Source organism: Chlorocebus sabaeus, chromosome 11, assembly GCF_047675955.1.
Source record: "Chlorocebus sabaeus isolate Y175 chromosome 11, mChlSab1.0.hap1, whole genome shotgun sequence".
Classification (NCBI taxonomy): domain Eukaryota; kingdom Metazoa; phylum Chordata; class Mammalia; order Primates; family Cercopithecidae; genus Chlorocebus; species Chlorocebus sabaeus.
The window spans coordinates 53,863,941-53,881,374 of NC_132914.1; the positions used below are offsets into that span (position 1 = coordinate 53,863,941).

The 17,434-nt window shown below is 46.8% G+C and overlaps 1 protein-coding gene across 10 annotated transcripts; it reads right to left on the reverse strand.

Moving 5' to 3' along the window:
* Positions 1–296: 296 nt before the first annotated feature.
* Positions 297–17,432, reverse strand: PAN2 (poly(A) specific ribonuclease subunit PAN2). 10 transcript variants are annotated; one of them, XM_008003655.3, is made up of 26 exons: positions 17,293–17,432; positions 16,245–16,640; positions 12,218–12,387; positions 11,984–12,104; positions 11,744–11,821; positions 11,104–11,371; positions 10,359–10,701; positions 10,055–10,151; positions 9,078–9,197; positions 8,752–8,871; positions 8,329–8,457; positions 8,035–8,234; positions 7,790–7,923; positions 7,548–7,654; positions 7,242–7,340; positions 7,053–7,126; positions 6,804–6,951; positions 6,357–6,500; positions 6,167–6,226; positions 5,819–5,909; positions 3,216–3,373; positions 2,973–3,116; positions 2,660–2,839; positions 2,441–2,534; positions 1,576–1,773; positions 297–987 (listed from the first exon to the last, which is right to left on the reverse strand). In XM_008003655.3, the coding sequence occupies exons 2-26, from the start codon at positions 16,524–16,526 to the stop codon at positions 953–955; spliced, it is 3,594 nt and encodes a 1,197-aa protein (XP_008001846.1). In that variant the 5' UTR covers positions 16,527–16,640; positions 17,293–17,432; the 3' UTR covers positions 297–952. The 10 variants fall into 10 exon arrangements, with proteins under 10 accessions (XP_008001846.1, XP_008001845.1, XP_072876959.1 ...); XM_008003654.3 differs by having other exon boundaries at positions 7,790–7,926; XM_073020858.1 differs by lacking the exon at positions 17,293–17,432 and adding an exon at positions 17,169–17,261 and having other exon boundaries at positions 7,790–7,926.
* Between the last annotated feature and the right edge of the window lie 2 nt (positions 17,433–17,434).

Here is a 17,434-nt window from a genome sequence, read left to right on the forward strand (position 1 = left end):
CTCTGCCTTAGCTAGGATTACAGTCGCCACCCACCACGCCCAGCTAATTTTTGTATTTTTAGTAGAGACGGGGGTTTCACCATCTTCGTCACGCTGGTCTTGAACTCCTGACCTCCTGATCCACCCACCTCGGCCTCCCAAAGTGCTGGGATTACAGAAGTGACCCACTGCGCCTGGCCTAATTATACCCTTTCATATCCATAACTTTGGATTCCGGACCTTTACCTTCAAAGGAAGGAGAGGAAGACTGAAGCCAGAGAACCCACACTAGCAGTTCCCTAATGAGATAAATGACAAACGGTATTTTGTTTTTATTTTATAAAACATGCAGTTTACAACAAATTTTTAAAAAACGGAACAAAACTTGGGACAGGAGAGTGGATGGAAGACAGATGCTTCTCAGCCATCAGCAGGAATAAATGAAGCCAGCAGCCAAGCTTTGTCCAGGATCCAAAGGCCCTTTTGGCAATGGTATTGGCAACACTGGTTTGTTTGGGCCACCAACACTCTACTTGCTGGCCCCTCCAGGCATCCCTGAAGCAGTTGGTGACTTGTGCTGTCTTGAACTACCGTGGTATCCTCTGTCGCTGTCCAGGACTTCAATCCCTAGCCAGCTAGGAACTGACAATTATGGTTCCAGGAGCTTCTCTGCCTGGATATTAGTGACCCAGGATATTAAGAATACCAATTACTTTCCATCTGGGTCAATTCTAGACTCTGTTTCTGTGCCACTGTTTTGCAAAGGATGAAGGAGGAATGAATCTGGCTCCTAGAACCTTTGCAACAATTCTGCTGTGTTCCAGTTCTATTAATAGCACCATCTGAGACTCTAGACCCTGAGCACGTCCAGTACTGGAAGTGGACAAGGTATAGCCAACTAAGGAAGCCATCTCCCAGTTCTGGGGCTATAGAACAGTAAAGGGAGAGGGTAGTGGTTCTTTGGGAAGGGTAGTCAGAGCGCCAGCACTGAGGAGAAGACAGCTGCATCTGTCAGAGACAAAACCAAAAGCATGATTCAAGCTGAGTAGAGAAAAAAGCATCTTCTCATTACTTCCTATGAAGGAAAAATGCAAGAGAAAAAAGGGCATGGACCTTCCCTGAACATTTTAGACTTGGGCAAGAGGAAGTTATAGTTAATGGAGAGTTTTGATAAAATGTATTTCACTGAATGTTAGGAGGATGAAGTGCTTTGTAAACTGTGAAGTGCTATTCTCCATATGTGCAATCAAAATCCACCCAGTTGGGGGCGCTGGGCTCATGCCTGTAATCCCAGCACTTTGTGAGCCCAAGGTGGATGGATCGCTTGAGCCCAGGAGTTTAAGACCAGCCTGGGCAACATGGCAAAACCCTGTTTCTACAAAAAGTACAAAAATTAGCTGGGTGTGGTGGTGTGTGCCTGTTGTCCCAGGTACTTGGGAGTCTGAGGTGGGAGAATCACTTGAGCCCAGGAAGTCGAGGCTGCAGTGAGCTGTAATCACGCTACTGCACTTCAGCCTGGGTAAGAGTGAGACCCTGTTACAAACAAAATACAAAATCCACCCAGTCCAGTTTCCCTTGTCCCATCCCAGGTCTTACTCTTGGGACTTGTTTGGCCCTCAGGCTCAGGCACCTTCCAGTCCATCTTTCGGCCCTTCTCATAAAGACCCTTGAGCACCTTGTGGAAAGACTCAGGCTCAGTGCCATTTTTGCTTAGCTCCAGATACTTTCGGTAGAGCTGAAGGGCTGTGCGTGCATCCTCAATACTGTCATGGGTTTCCCCTTGAATCTTCAGGTCTGGGGTAAGTAAAGGTGGAATAGTTTGGGACCCAGCAAAGGGAGGTAGGAACATGTCTCCCCACTCCTACCTGACTCCAGAAAACTAAAAAGCCTGACTGTCCTTAAGGGAAATTGTCAAACATCTTCTTCATTGCACAGAAGGGATATTGAAGTTAATTAAATCCATTAGTAACTGTCACCACTAACTGAGGGTCACCCCTACTCCCACTTTGTCCTCTAACACTTTTCCTACTTTTTCTTTTCCCCCCATGCTTTTATTTTTTATGTTTAAATTTTATTTTAGATTTGGGGTACATGTGCATGTTTGCTACATGGGTATATCATGTACTGGTGAGGACTGGGCTTCTGGTATCCCTAATATGCAAATAGTGAACTATGCAGCCAATATGTAATTTTCAACCCTCACCCATCCCCCACCAACCCCACTTTTAGAGTCCCCAGTGTCTATTATTTCCATCCTTACGTCCATATGTACTCATTGTTTAGTTCCAACTTATAAGTGAGAATATGTGGTATCTGATTTTCTGTTTCTGAGTTAGTTCACTTAGTATGATGGCCCACAGCTCCATCCATGTTGCTGCAAAGGACACGATTTCTTTTTTTTTAAATGGCTGCTTCTGCTATTAATGTACACCACAGGGGCCTACAAGGCAGAGCAACTCACCCAGAAAGTACCAAGCAAGGAATCGCAGGGAAATCATTCGTTTTCGGGGCATGTGGAACAGGTAGACAGTATCAAGGACTTGGTCCTTGGGCACCTGGCAAAGATAAAAGAGGGGGAGACTTAAGGTAGGGGACTATAATTTCCCATTCTCTGAAGGCACAATGTATACCCTGAGGGGCCCACTCTCACAAGAAGACTCTTAAAAGAGCCCTGCCAAACCATCAGGTTGATGACCCGGAAGTCCTTCTGCAGGCCATGACCCACAAACTTGACTCCAATGTCAATGAGAAAACGAAGCTTTAAGTAGGTAGACTTGAGAGTTGTTAGGTGCTTGGAGGAAATTTTGGCATCGAGGTCACCAGGCTTTATACCCGAGTATTGAGTCAAGTAATCCACCACCTAGGAATAGAGAAAAGGACAAGTCTTTTTCAGGAAGTGAGGTGGAGTTTTCCCCTATCACTCTTCCCTGGGTTCTTGAGCACTGTACATAAGCACCAGGGTGTGCCTCACTTGCATCTCTGTATCTTAATACCTGCTCCTGGGTAGAGATGTAGTCATCAATGAAGGGGATACCCTCATTAGGTCCCTGGCCCCGGACACAGGTAATCCTGGCTACTGACATCTGACTTGGTTTAATGGTAGACTTGGTACCATCACTGCGTAACTCTGCTTCCTCCTACATGAGAAGAGTTAATAAGGAAATCAGAGAAATGCTTACAACTCCTAATATCCTGAGAGTTCTCTTCCAATGCCCCATCCCTTTGGTCTTGGTTACCTCATTAAGGGTGACAAACTCAGCATCCAGACCCACCAGGTCCCCAATCTGTGGCATCTCATTCAGCATCAGTGGAATAAAGGTAGTATGTGTTTTCCGCTGCTTCCGTGCCAGCGAGGCTTCAGCCAGCAAGACACTTGCCTCAATAGGGTTCTTGACTAGAAGGGAGAATGAAGAGGACACAGGGCTTGGATAGCGAAGTGACTAGGGAAGAGAAGCCCAATGTGGCTGATAGACTCTGGGTCTTCACTGTGACCCCTCAATAATCAAAGCACGTGAGAAAAAAGATCATGTCTGATAAATGGGACAGGTAGAGCAGGTCACATCACAAAATTATCAACAAACATGCTGAGAAAAAAACCAGAAAAGACCACAGAGAATAAAGAATAAGATTTTCACTTGGACCTTAGTTTAGAGAATCCAGAAAAAGGTTACAGAGAAACTATGGTTTAAAGATACCAAATAGGTACTTAATAAGGAGCTCACAGCTGGGCGTGGTGACTCATGCCTATAATCCCAGCACTTTGGGAGGCCAAGGCGGGCAGATCACCTGAGGTCAGCAGTGTAAGACCAGCCTGGCCAACATGGTGAAACCCTGTCTCTACTAAAAATACAAAAATTAGCCAGGTGTGGTGGTATGCGCCTGTAATCCCAGCTACTCAGGAGGCTGAGGCAGGAGAATCACTTGAACCCCGGAGGCAGAGGTTGCAGTGAGCCGAGATCACGCCATCGCACTCTAGCCTGGGGGAACAAGAGTAAGACTTCATCTCAAAAAAAAAAAAAAAAAAAAAAAAAAAAAAAGGAGCTCACCTCCAAAAGAGATCTTCATTTGGGGTAAGAATAATTAGACATGAGACAGGCGCAGTGGCTTATGCCTGTAATTCCAGTACTTTGGGAGGCCAAGGCAGGCAGATCACCAGGTCAGGAGTTTGAGACCAGCCTGGCCAACATGGTAAAACCCGTCTCTACTAATTAGACAAAAAACAAAAAAATTAGCTAGGCGTAGTGGCACCTGCCTATAATCTCAACTGCTTGGGAGGCTGAGGCAGGAGAATCACTTGAACCCGGGAGGCAGAGGTCGCAGTGAGCCAAGATCACGCCATTGCACTCCAGCCTGGGCAACAAGAGCAAAACTCTGTCCCACAAAAAATAATAATTAGATGTAACATCATAACCTAAGCCATTCGGACCAAACGTCCCCCCTCATCTCATTTCCACTCCACTCTCAAGATTTAGAGCGTTGTTTTTTCTTTTTTTTTTTTAAAGACAGGGTCTCAGGCTGGGCACCGTGGCTCACGGCTGTAATCCCAGCATTTTGGGAGGCCAAGGCAGGCAGATCACGAGGTCAGGAGTTCAAAACCAACCTGGCCAACATGGTGAAACCCCATCTCTACTAAAAATACAAAAAATTAGCCGGGCATGGTGGCAGGCACCTGTAGTCCCAGCTACTCGGGAGGCTGAGGCAGGAGAACTGCTTGAACCTGGGAGTGGAGGTCACAGTGAGCCGAAATTGTGCCATTGCACTACAGCCTGGGCAACAAGAGTAATACTCTGTCAAAAAAAAAAAAAAAAAAAAAAAGCGGTCTCATCCAGTTGCCTAGGCTGGAGTACACTCTGGTACAATCATGGCTTACTCACTGTAGCCTTGGCCTCCTGGGCTCAGGTGATCTTCCCACCTCAGCCTCTCCAGCTTTAGCTGGGACCACAAGTATATGCTACCACACTCAGCTAAATTTTTTTTTTTTTTTTTTTTGAGACAGGGTTTCACTCTTGTCACCCAGGCTAGAGTGCAATGATGCAATCTCGACTCACTGAAACCTCCGACTCCCAGGCTGAAGTGATTCTCCTGCCTCAGCCTCTCAAGTAGCTGAGACAACAGGAGCACATCACCACACCCGGCTACTTTTTGTAATTTTTGTAGAGACAGGGTTTCACCATGTTGCCCAGACTGGTCTTGAGCTCAAGTGATCTGCCCTCCTCAGCCTCCCAAAATGCTGGGATTACAGGCCATAAGCCACTGTGCCTGGCCTACACAGGCTAATTAAAAAAAAAAAAAAGAGAATTTTTTTTAGGCTGGGTGTGGTTGCTTACGCCTGTAATTCCAGCACTTTGGGAGGCCGAGGCGGGCAGATCATGAGGTTAGGAGTTCGAGACCAGCCTGACCAACATGGTGAAACCCTGTCTCTACTAAAAATACAAAAAAATTAGCCAGGCGTGGTGGCGGGCATCTGTAATCCCAGCTACTCAGGAGGCTGAGGCAGGAGAATCGCTTGAACCCAGGAGGCAGAGGTTTCAGTGAGCCGAGACTGTGCCATTGCACTCCAGCCTGGGTGACACAGTGAGACTCCATCTCAAAAAAAAAAAAAAAAAAAAAAAAAAAAAAAAAAAAAAAAAAAAAATTTAAGAGATGGGGTCTTGCTATGTTGCTCAGGCTGGATTTCGTGCTTCTAAATTTAAGGTCTGATAAACAGGAATCTCTTTAGTATCTCCAGAAATATTAACACTAGTTACCAATCCTAAGTACTTGCAAGCAATGTCCCAGATCTCATCCTGAAGCCCAATCTAAACTGCCCACACACTTGGGTCTACTGTGTAGCACTTACTGTTCAGGTTGTATCTGGAATTGAGATTCCGTTTGACATAATAAAGGATTGCAGGTACTTTCCAATTCATGTCAAACTGCACAGCTTCATGCTATAGAAGAGAAAAAGCACTTATGGCTAATGTATATCACCCCTTTCCTTTTCCCCACTTCAGACAAGAGGCCAGGACTCAGGTGCTAGTTTGTTTGTTTTTTTTTTAGGTGCTATTTTTAAGTGCTAATGGTTTTTATTTCTGAGGATTCCTTCTTCCCTCCCTGTTGAATCTGCCTGGCATTCTATAGGGCCCTAAAGATAAGGATGCTAGGAAAAGGGGAAATGAAAGAAGAAAGAGAACATGTTGCAACTAACCTTATCAATAGGTTCAATAAGAAAGTCATTGAACAGATACCACTGCTGGTGAGTAACGCCCTATGGAAATATAAAGAAAGCCTGTGGCGATACAAAGTGATGGCTAGACCACTGTCTCAGACTTAAGGACAGATCTGGGACTCACTGTGGCCATCCCAGGAGTGTTCCTGCCCTCTATAACCTCACTCACCTCCTTGCGCTGGTGGTAGGTCTCTCCAACTTTGATGTGAGCCACCAGGCTGCCCCCTGTGCGTGAGTCCAGGATGTGTACCACAGTAGCCATCAGGTCATACACATAGACACCATGCTCCTCCTCTGCCCTGGCTGGGCCCCACTGTGAGGGGGGTACCCAGGCTGCTAAGCTAAGTTTAAGGATGGGGAAGGGAGGGGAATGGGGACAGAGGACAGGGAGTTGGGCGTATAGGGGATGGGGTACCAGGGTGGGTTATCTCCATCCTAGCCCATCTAGGACCCCAACACTGAACTGAGTGACTACGGAAAATCCCCTAACAGGTAAATACTAGGCCTTATTCTCTTCCTTTTCCCTCTGCTAAGTTTCACCTTCCCCTGCCCTCCTTTACCTTCTGCCCCACCTTCTCTCCCTTATTCCCTTTCCTCTTCCCAGTTTTTCAACAACCTGCATCTCATCCCCATCAGTCCAATTGCAAACATCCAGCCCTTTGTTCTTGGTCATCTTCATGCGAATGGAGAAAGGAAGCCAGACATTCTTCAACTCCTCAATGGAGGGACATACCAGCACACCCTCTGGACTCCCTAGTTCCTTCCTATCAGGTCAGAAGAATTGGAAATTTGTTCTGAAAGAGATCTTGACAAGAGGAGCCACTGGACAATTCAATCATTTGACAACTCCCAAGACAGCACCTACCAATCAGCCAAAGCAAACTCCTTGTTCTTGGAGATTTCCCCACCATGTTTCTTTACTGTCATCTTGAAGGCAACCTGAACACAAAAGAAAAACATCCAGTTCTTCAGGAACATAATCATGTATGGAGGTCAGAACGGGGATAAAATGAAAAATTATTCCTGAAGCCCTGTTTCTAGTCTGAGTCCTTACCTCAGCCTGCATTCTCCAGAAATCAGCCTCTTTTGAGCTGTTCACCTCACAATTGATGACAAGAATATCTGGCAGATGGCGGATGTTGCGGGTCTGAATCTGAGAGGAAAAAACAAACAAGGAATGGCAGGGAACGTACAGGAAAAGGAGTCTGAACAGGGACCTGGGTCTGTGTCCTCAAACTGGGATTCCTCACTCCACCAGAGATCCCTGGATGGCAGTGCTGACAGAGCCAGCTCCACATGGGATGGTGCTGAATCTCCATGGCAGGACCAGGACTCTAGTCCAGTCCAACAGTCCACTCACCGTGGGCTGGTACTTTTCACAGTTGTCACACCAGGCCTGTGTATTCTGGTCCAGGCAGATGCTTCGCTTCAGCACCTGAGCAAAGTCATAGTTCTTCCCAGTTTTATCTGAGGGAAAATTAGATGCTTTACTCCTGGTTCTCCCCTCTACCCACAGTTAGTCCCCAACACCCTCTCCCTGATATTAAAGGACATTTTGGGGAGCCTTCCCAACAGAGCTGAAGGGTACACCACTGTTGCTACCATCAGGGTAGGAGAGTGTGAAAAGCAGGGTGGATGAGGCTCGCACGGTCTCGCTGCCACAGCGGCAGAGGCTGCAGTTCTCCATCTCACAGCTGAAGAGCTGCCCAATAACAGAGTCCCCCGATGAGCAAAAGCTGCTAAGAGTGGAGAGGATGATATATACACATTGAGGAAGTTAGGAGACCCTTTAAATCACAGAGGGGCCTGTCATGATGGCTTTAACTATTTCTATCCTGATTTCATACCTGCCTCCAGCACCTCGATAAGCCTGTGGTACTTCCAGCTCCTGCATATCTTGATGCAGTTGAGTGAGAATGAAGCGATTCCACCTCTGAATGAGCCTGGCCAGATTGCCCTTACCTGAAGCCTCATCTGAGTCAGCCAGGATCAGACCAAGGGCTGAGGCCTCAGGAATAGTACGGAATGCCCGAAGAAAATTACTGCCCTGGAAATGTGTTGGTGGAAAGGGGTTATTTTCTCTTTTGTATCCACCTTCCTTCCCCTTCCATTTTAAGTGTCTCAGGTCTCCAGGTACTGACCTGGCAAGGGTCACCACGAGAGAGGTCCAACATGTGAAAGAGGAAGCCCAGCTCACATGCCAGACAGAACTCCTTCTGGCAAAGGTGGTTTTGAATTAGACAACGTACAGGCTCCAGGAAATAGAGCACCTGGAGGGAAAAGCAGAAGAACTGATGTAGGAAACTGGCCTAGGGGTGAGGAGAAATATGAAAGTTAAGTGAGCTGGTGGAAAATACACAGCAGGAGTCCACCGAAGCAGTGAGTCCACCAAATCAGTGGAGCTCAGAGGAGACTTGAAAGTTGTAGAGGCAAGAAAGAATTGTAGAGGAGACCATAGTAAAGTGAGCATGGCTGAGGAGACCTGGAAAGCGTAGGGTCGAGTGGCCATAGGGAAGAAAGAAAGCAGTAGGCACGTTCAAGTTGTAGGAATACCCAGCCCTTACCTGGATCATGCAGTTACAGTAGGCGTTGGGGATGTGGGGCTCTAATCCAGCAAACAAGGTCTTATTGTAGTGTTTGAAGTCAAAGTCCTCCAGGCCTAGCTTGGAATATTTGATGGTCACCTAAGGCAGAAATAGTCTGAGCAAGACAAGGATATCCTCAGAGTCCCCAAATCTTTCCAGTAGCCATAGCCTTTCCTAGAACCTTCCTCCTGGGTCCAGGGTGATAGCTGAAGGTCTCCTGACTGAGTCCTTCAATCCTTTCTCATATGATTTCCTTCCTAGGGTACCTTTCCTCACATCCCACAGGCCCTGATGTCCCCCAGCACCTTGCGGTATTTCTTAGAAACCATGTGGAGATGTGGCTCCTCTTCTCGTCCTACTGGTGACTCAGTGACCTGGCTGAAGCTGTCAAATTCACTGTCTGACTCCTTGAGTCTGTAAGGTATCTAGGGATTTTAAGAAGAGGTAACCTTGTTGGATGTCTTGTCATCTTTGGCTTCACCCTCATTTATCCCAACATTGAAACAGCCACCAAGTCCTGAACCTTCTACATTCATAGCATTCTCAGCATCTACTGCTTCCTTTCTATTTCCACTGCCAACACTCTGCTTCAGCACAGCTGGACAACTGTGATGGCATCCACACTGGTCTCCCTATATTCACTCTGTCCAGCACACCACTACCAAATTAACCCTTGTAGAATGCTGCTTTCTGTGTATTACTTCCTCTATTATAAACTGGTGTTCAAAGCTTCACAATCTGGCCACTTCTAACTTTAATCTCTCACTACATCCCAATACCAACATCTACTCTGGCCAGACTGGTATACTCATATAGTCCCCCTCAGATATATGTTTTGCATGTATGCCTCTTGAGACCTTTGCTAACACTCTTCTCTCATCTTGGATATTCTCCTCTGTTTCTATCTACTTAACTTATATCCCACCTTTCCAGCTTAATACCCAGCTCTTTCATTACACCTTCCTTGGTCACTTTAGCCTGGAGTAACATTTTCTCTCCAAACAGCTCTGGCACTAAATGCTTATGACATTCCTTCAGCATTTAACAACAGAACATAATGTCTGATATGGCTATGTCTTCTCTTCACCAACCAAATACTAAATTTCCTAACAGCAAGGACCCTAGCTTCTCTATCTTTGAATCCTCCTAACACCTAGCATAGTTCCATCAATTCGGTAGGTTACCAACAGGATCTAAAAACAAAAGAAAGACTAGTAAAGGAAAAAGACAGGAGAAACTTCAGTGGGCTGGGGTGGGGGCTGATCCTCCACTCTGAACACACCTGATTGCGCAGCTTGGTGCGAGGATTGGGCGCATAGCCAATGAAGCCCACCTTCTTCATGGTGCGCAGAATCTCTGCATCCACAGGTGGTGCTCGCCTACAATCCAGTATAGTTCTAGGACTTAAATGGTTGTGGTGTACACAGATCCACTCCCCAATCCCCAAGGGTCCAGAGAAAAAGAAAATACTGAAGGTAGACAAAAATCAGGAAAGTAGTAGAATAATAACAAGGCTAGCAGAGAATTCTGATATCTTTGCCCTTTCCCCATCCCTCCCACCTTTTGGCCCAGAGGTAGGGTACAACCTGGGAGCTGGAGCAGAGTTGGCAGCAGGCCAATCAGAGAGAAGTGTGTCAGTGGTGAGTGGGACAGGGATGAGGGAAAGAGGCAGCAGGTCCTGGCTCCAGTCCAGAGGAGGCAGTGAGTCCACGAGACACGGCAAAGCAAACTCAGTCTCACGGGAGTAGGGGTTGAAGGAGGGCTCCGGGGAATCAGTCCAGAGGTGCACACAGCCCTCAGAATCCCCAAACGCCAGGGCCTGCTTGCTGGCTGACACGTCAAATGTCATTAGCAGAGGCCCCACAGGATTCACATGAAAGATATCTGCTGGGTTGGCTAGGCCTGTGGGTTCACAGAACTGGCACTGCCCTACAAAGGAGGAAGAAACCCACTGAGCTCTAGAAAGTGAAAGAGAGCCATACTCTTATGCCCTTCCTATCCTCTTCCCGATTTCAGGACAAGATGGGCCCCAAATCCATGCCTAGAGACAGAATGTCACCTGATGCCTTCCATAAACCACAGATGGTTTGCTACTCAGCAAAGAGTAATTCTACAGTTACTTTGCCTACTTTATCTTTACCTTTTTCCATGTTCCTCACATTCAAGAAAATAAAAGCTCTAATCTCTGGCCAAACCCAAGTAAAACCCTGAGACCCTGATGAAAGGTTACTTCTTTCCCCAACAAAGAGGTTTCTGGATGAGTACTCATTCAGGTTCTAGCTCTCCTTTGCTCATTGATCCCTCCTACCCAATCCCATATGCCCTTCATACCTGACTGAGAGATGATAGCAAGACGAGAAGTATATGTAGGAATGAAGCGCAAGAAGGCAGGATCCACATGTACTTGAAGTGGTGTGATGGCACGCATCATGCGCAAATCATACACCTTGAGGAAACGGTCGCAGGCCAGGCCAGTGAGGCGGCTGGAGAAGCCGCAGGAAGCTAGCAGGTTGCCATGCACATCAAAATCTGAAAGACTTCCTGAGAAGGCATCAAACTCATGTTCCACCTTAAAAGTACGGAGATCTCTCAGGGAAACCTAAAAAAAAAATAAAAAATAAATTCAGTTATCTGCAAATTCTGTTATCAGGAAAAATAACTGCCACCTACCTAACCCAGTGGGGTCCCCACCAAAGGAACTAGGGCTTTAGGATAGGGAAACTTAAAGCACAGAAAAGGCAAACAGAGAAGCCCAGAGCTGGAAGGCGCTTCGAGGAGACTTCATTATCATAGAAAACATCAAACTGCAAAATAATCTCATAGTAGAACATCACTGAGTAGGAAGTGAATTCACTCCACTCATCCCTCATCTCCAATCCAACTACACCCCAGAGTTAAGGGAAAGCAGATCCCAATCAGGTATCTAGTGAAACAGGGTCCTGCAGTGGGAAGAGAAATGGAACTTGGCCACCTTGCCAGACGTGTGGCCGCAGAAGAAGAAGCGATTTGTCTGTCTCATGATGGTGACTCCCGGCGTCTCTACTGCATACTGGAGAGGGAAGCAGGAAAAACCAGCGAGAATGATTTTTCCCACAGACCAAGGGAACAGAAAGGTCACACCCACATCTCAGGCACATTACCAGCCCAAACATACCCTGTCCCCTCAACAACCTCAGACCCTGCATAGGTCTTTCTTGCTCCAGGCTTGTACCTTCTGAGTCTCCTGGACAGTGTTAAGATCAATCTCTAGTATGTGATTCTGCAGCCCACCAATGAGTAGAGTGCTGCTGTCAGTCAGTAGGAGACTGTGCATATCCTCATTCTCATCTAGCCTATTGGGGAGAGGAAAGGCTAAGGGGCCCAGGCCTTATAAGCTGCCAGTCCCTTAGCCTTCCCACCCTATAAGGCATCCTCATTCCCAGTCCAGAGCTGAGAAGCCACTTACAGGTAATCAAATATAATGAGGCCCCCACGGGCCATGTACTTGAGATTGTTCTTGGTGAGAAAAAGGATACCATTCTCCAGGCTGTGGATCTGCCGAATATCATCACTGCCATTGACTTGAAAGGATGAGTAGCGCTCCAAGGCTGGGCCAAAAAATGAAGTGGCATGGCCCTATAGAGGACAAAGACAACAGAGACACTTAGAGTGGAGGGGCAAGGGCCATCCTACGGCCAGGTCAGGGACTGAGCATGGCTCAGCCTTGATCCTTTCTTGCTTGGCCTTTGTGACCAGGAGCAACTAAGGCAAAAGGCTAGGAACCAGTCAATCTTAGTGATAAAGACACTGATAATACTGTCTTATGTTTGTTTAATGTGTTACACAGTATTTTTGTAAACTCTACCTCATTTTATCCTCACAATGACCCTGCTGAATAGGTAATGGCTCACTTGGTTACAGTCTATAGAAAGTCAGGGACATAGTCCAATTCCCTACTGGCCAGCTGACTTTCTTATGTTTCACATCTGGGAGGATGTGCATAAGGTTATATGCAAATACTATATCATTTTCTATAAGGGATTTAGGCATCCTTGAATTTTGGTATCTGGTATCTTTGGATCCTGGAACCAATCCCACATGGATACCAAGAAGATGACGGTAACTACTAAACCTCCTTAAATATCCCATCATAACCTCAAACTCATGACATCCTAAATTAAATTCACCATTTTTATTTCATTTCAATTTTTCTTACTGTATTCTCTACGGTACCAAGATCTACCTAGTTGACCAAGCCATATATCTGACAGTCAAGTCCTATTTATTTTTTCCTAACCACTAGATAACCAAGGATTTTTAGAATATTTTATTTATGTATTAATTTTTGAGATGGAGTTTCACTCTTGTTGCCCAGGCTGGAGTGTAATGGCACGATCTCAGCTCACTGCAACCTCTGACTCCCGGGTTTAAGCAATTCTCCTGCCTCAGTCTCCCAAGTAGCTAGGATTACAGACATGCGCCACCACGTCTAGCTAATTTTTTGTATTTTTAGTAGAAAGGGGGTTTCACCATGTTGGCCAGGCTGGCTTCAAAATCCTGACCTCAGGTGATCCACCTGCCTCGGCCTCCCAAAATGCTGGGATTACAGGTGTGAGTCACCGCGCCTGGCCTATTTTGCTTCCTAAATATTTCCTAAATCTGAGGCTGGGCGCCGTGGCTCATGCTGTAATCCCAGCACTTTGGGATGCCGAGGCAGGTGGATCACTTGAGGCCAGGAGTTTGAAACCAGCCTGGCCAACATGGTGAAACCCCATCTCTACTAAAAATACAAAAATTAGCTGGGCATGGTGGTGCACACCTGTAGTCCCAGCTACTCGGGAGGCTGAGGCAGGAGGATTACTTGGACCTGGGGGGCAGAGGTTGCAGTGAGCTGAGATGGCACCACTACACTCCAACCTGGGCAACTGAGTGAGAGTCTGTCTTAAAAAAAAAAAAAAAAAAAAAAGGCCTTCAGTGGCCTGAAGGTTCAAGTTCAAGGTCCAAGCTATTTTAACATGGCATATGAAGTTCTCTAGAATGTTCCTTCCCAAGGAACATGGGTCCTTCCCTCCGTTCTAGAGGGCCTAGAATAGTAAAGGAGAGGCACAAGGATGAGTTAGAGGCATGGGGCTCTGCCTCCTTGTTCCCCTTTTTGGTGCTGCATTCAAGTCTCTATTCAAATGTTACTTTATCAGAGAGAACTCCTGACCAACTATCTAAAGTAGCAACATTGTTTCTAAAAGAGCCATTAGGAAAAAAGATTAAAATTAAAACACTACAAAACCAAACAAAATAGCAACCTTTCCCACCCTTCATTACCTCAACCCCCTTACTCAACTGTATTTCTCTTTTAATAGAGATGGGGTCTTGCTATATTGCCCAGGCTGGTCTTGAACTCTTGGGCTCAACCAACCCTCCCACCTTGGCTTATCAAAGTGCCGGGATTACAGGTGCCACTGTGCCTGGCCTCACTGTATTTTTCTTTTTCTTTTTTTTTTGAGACGGAGTCTTGCTCTGTCACCCAGGCAGGAGTGCAGTGGTGCGATCTCAGCTCACTGCAACCTCTGCCTCCCAGGTTCAAGCAATTCTGCCTCAGCCTCCCAAGTAGCTGGGATTACAGGTGCCTGTCCCCACACCCAGCTAATTTTTGTATTTTCAGTAGAGATGGGGTTTCACCACGTTTGGCCAGGATGGTCTTGAACTCGTGACCTCAGGTGATGCGCCTGCTTTGGCCTCCCCAAGTGCTGGGATTACAGGTGTGAGCCACCATGCCCAGCATTTTTCTTAAGAGTACTAATCAACACCTGAATGTATTGTAATGTTTTCCTGTTTACTTGCTTATTCCAAACCTAGACTTTAGAGCAAGGTCTGACACCTAGTATATGGCTCAAAAAAACACTGGTTGAATGAATAAATGTCTACCTCCTCTAGTCCGGTAAATCCCAATTGCTTGTAGTTCCGGAATTTTGTACTCACCAAGCTTTGTATATCTTTGGAATCTTTGCTTATCCTATGCTAAGACAGCCTTTTCCTATCTTTTTCATCTCATTTCTACTCATCATTCAAGACTCAATTCAGGGGTTACATCCTTCTGGATGCCCTGACTATCCTCCATCCTGTCCAGCATCCAGTACAGATTTTCACACTGGTGCTTAGTACCATGAAATTATCTGTTTTTGTATATGTTTTTTAGCTCACTGTCCTGTAAACTCCTTGAGGGCAAGGATTATGTTTTATTTAGCTTTATTCACAGTGCCTAGCATAGCAGTAGACACTGCCTACTAAACTGAATGAATCACACACACAAAATTCATCCCTTCTAATGGAAAAACAATTCATGACCTAAGAAGTCAATTAGTAAACAAAGGATAGCATAGTGTTTCTTTTTTTTCTTTTTTTTTGAGACAGAGTCTCGCTGTGTCACCCAGGCTGGAGTGCAGTGGTGTGATCTTGGCTCACTGCAACCTCTGCCTCCCGGGTTCAAGCGATTTTCCTGCCTCAGCCTCCCAAGTAGCTGGGACTACAGGCACCGGCCACCACGCCCAGTTAATTTTTTGTATTTTTACTAGAGACAGGGTTTCACCATGTCAGCCAGGATGGTCTCGATCTCCTGACCTCGTGATCCGCCTGCCTCGGCCTCCCAAAGCGCTGGGATTACAGATGTGAGCCACCGCGCCCGGCTGAACAGCATAGTATTTCTTATAAAGCCTTTGGGCACCATAGCATATTGGCAATAGGGATACAGATTTTAAAAAATTAAGATTGATAACTACTCTGAGAGAGATTAAAATCAGCCAGAGAAGACAAAATGATTCAAGATAAGATATGCAGAATGATACATTAAATATTCTATAATAATAAAAATAGAAAACAGAGGTGGGGCAATAGCAATAGAGATTAGATTTGGATGGCTACAGACTAAGTGATGGGTACAACTATCAATATAAATCAAAACACTGGATGGGCAACTGTGACAAAAGCAGGATGCTGGCCAGGCGCCGTGGCTCACACCTGTAACCCCAGCACTTTGGCAGCCCTATGCAGGAGGACCATTTGAGTTCAGGAGTTTGAGACAAGCCTGGGCAACAGAGTAAGACTAAACAATTTTTTTAAAATTAGCTGGTTTTGGTTGCGCACACCTGTAGTCCCAGCTACTTGAGAGGCTAAAGTGGGAGGACTGTGTGAGCCCAGGAGGTTGATGCTTCAGTGAGCCATGATCACATTGTGCCATTGCACTCCAGCCTAGGGCGACAGAGCAAGACCCTGTCTCAAAAAAAAAAAAAACAAAAAAAAAACCGGGGGATGCCTTCTGATGAAGAATATGTCATTTATTCCTAGATCCTAGATTCTCCCTTTATCCCTCCAACCAGACCCAGCTGTCTCATCACTACAACTCCTCAGTACTGGCTATTTGCAAAGCAGCTGTCCTTGGGTTAAGACCAGATAAAGACCTTCAACATCTTTCAGCCCTCACAAAGGGGTACAGTTCTTACCCCGTGGCTCCCCACCCACAGCATCTCCTCGTGCAAGTCAAAGTGTGAGACGGAGACAGGTACACCCACTTCAGCCACCACGCTGTGCAATTCAGAGTAGACACCTTCCATTATGTGCACTGATTCCTGGACGGGAAGAGCCTCCAAGGCCACTCCCTCTGGGTCCAGCTCCACATTCTGTAGCAGACTTGGGTTCAGGTGGGCATCCAGGACAGGGTCCAGGGCAGAATGCATGGTTGGCGCATACTCTGCCAGTCCAGGGTCCAGACCCTCAAAGTTCATGATGACGATGGCAGCTTACACCTATGTCACACCCTCCCTTACCACCGTCCCTTTAGACGCCTGACCCAACCTTCAGCAAGACAGCACCGGTGGGCCTAGAATGGACATCCTGGCCTGTAAGGGGAAAGAGGTAGCTGAGTCAAGGGTAGGTTCAGGTACTGGTACGTAGGATCTTCTAAGTTATGGGGCAGGAGGGAGATGAGGCAGGCATGAGGGATGAGACTGCCAGCCAAAGGAGGAAGCAGGCAGGGGAGGGATGGGCAGTGGGGGTGGAAGTGGTAGAACTGTTGTCCCTATCTCTCCTCCGCTAGGCCCTCTGTACTCTCCACCACCCCAATATCTAACCTAATCCTTGACTTCCCTTTCTTCTCACTTTGGACTGCTCACTTGCCTGGTTCAGCCCTGAATCATCAGGTGAAGGGAGCGAGAACTGCAGGGGTTGGCGTTAGGTAGAGGGATCTAAGGTGCTTTCTCCCAGAATTGGGGGTGAGGACGGATGGGTTGGACAGTGGGGAGAACGAGAAGTCAGTTTCCCAGAATCCTCTCCAATAGCTACCTAGGATTCCCCAGAGGAAAACAATAATGGCCAGTTACCCACAATTGGGGCGGGGGCAGGGGAAGGTGGTGGAAACGGCTAGTTACCCAGAATTCTCTGGGGGAATCAGAGAAATCGGTTATCCAGAATTCTCCCACGGCGGCGGCGAGGAGGGGGATAGGGCAAGGGTCAGATGTGTTCCTGGGATGCTTACGGGGAATGGGTCATTACCAAGATTTCTCCATGGCGGATATTTTGGAGCGCGTGGAATTACAACGAGTAGGGGGAGCGCAAGCGCTGTCAGCTCCGCGGGAAATTCCAGTTTCCCCAGTTCTCCCCCACGCCTAGCGCCTCAACCTAACCACTACGGCGC

Excerpts from the sequence above, each read along its gene's own strand:
- PAN2 (XM_008003654.3), bottom strand. The coding sequence starts at position 16,526 with ATGAACTTTGAGGGTCTGGACCCTGGACTGGCAGAGTATGCGCCAACC. Across the intron at positions 11,822-11,983 it reads CTGTCCAGGAGACTCAGAAG|TATGCAGTAGAGACGCCGGG; the intron begins GTACAAGCCTGG and ends TTCCCTCTCCAG. Across the intron at positions 8,458-8,751 it reads ACTGTAACTGCATGATCCAG|GTGCTCTATTTCCTGGAGCC; the intron begins GTAAGGGCTGGG and ends TTTTCCCTCCAG.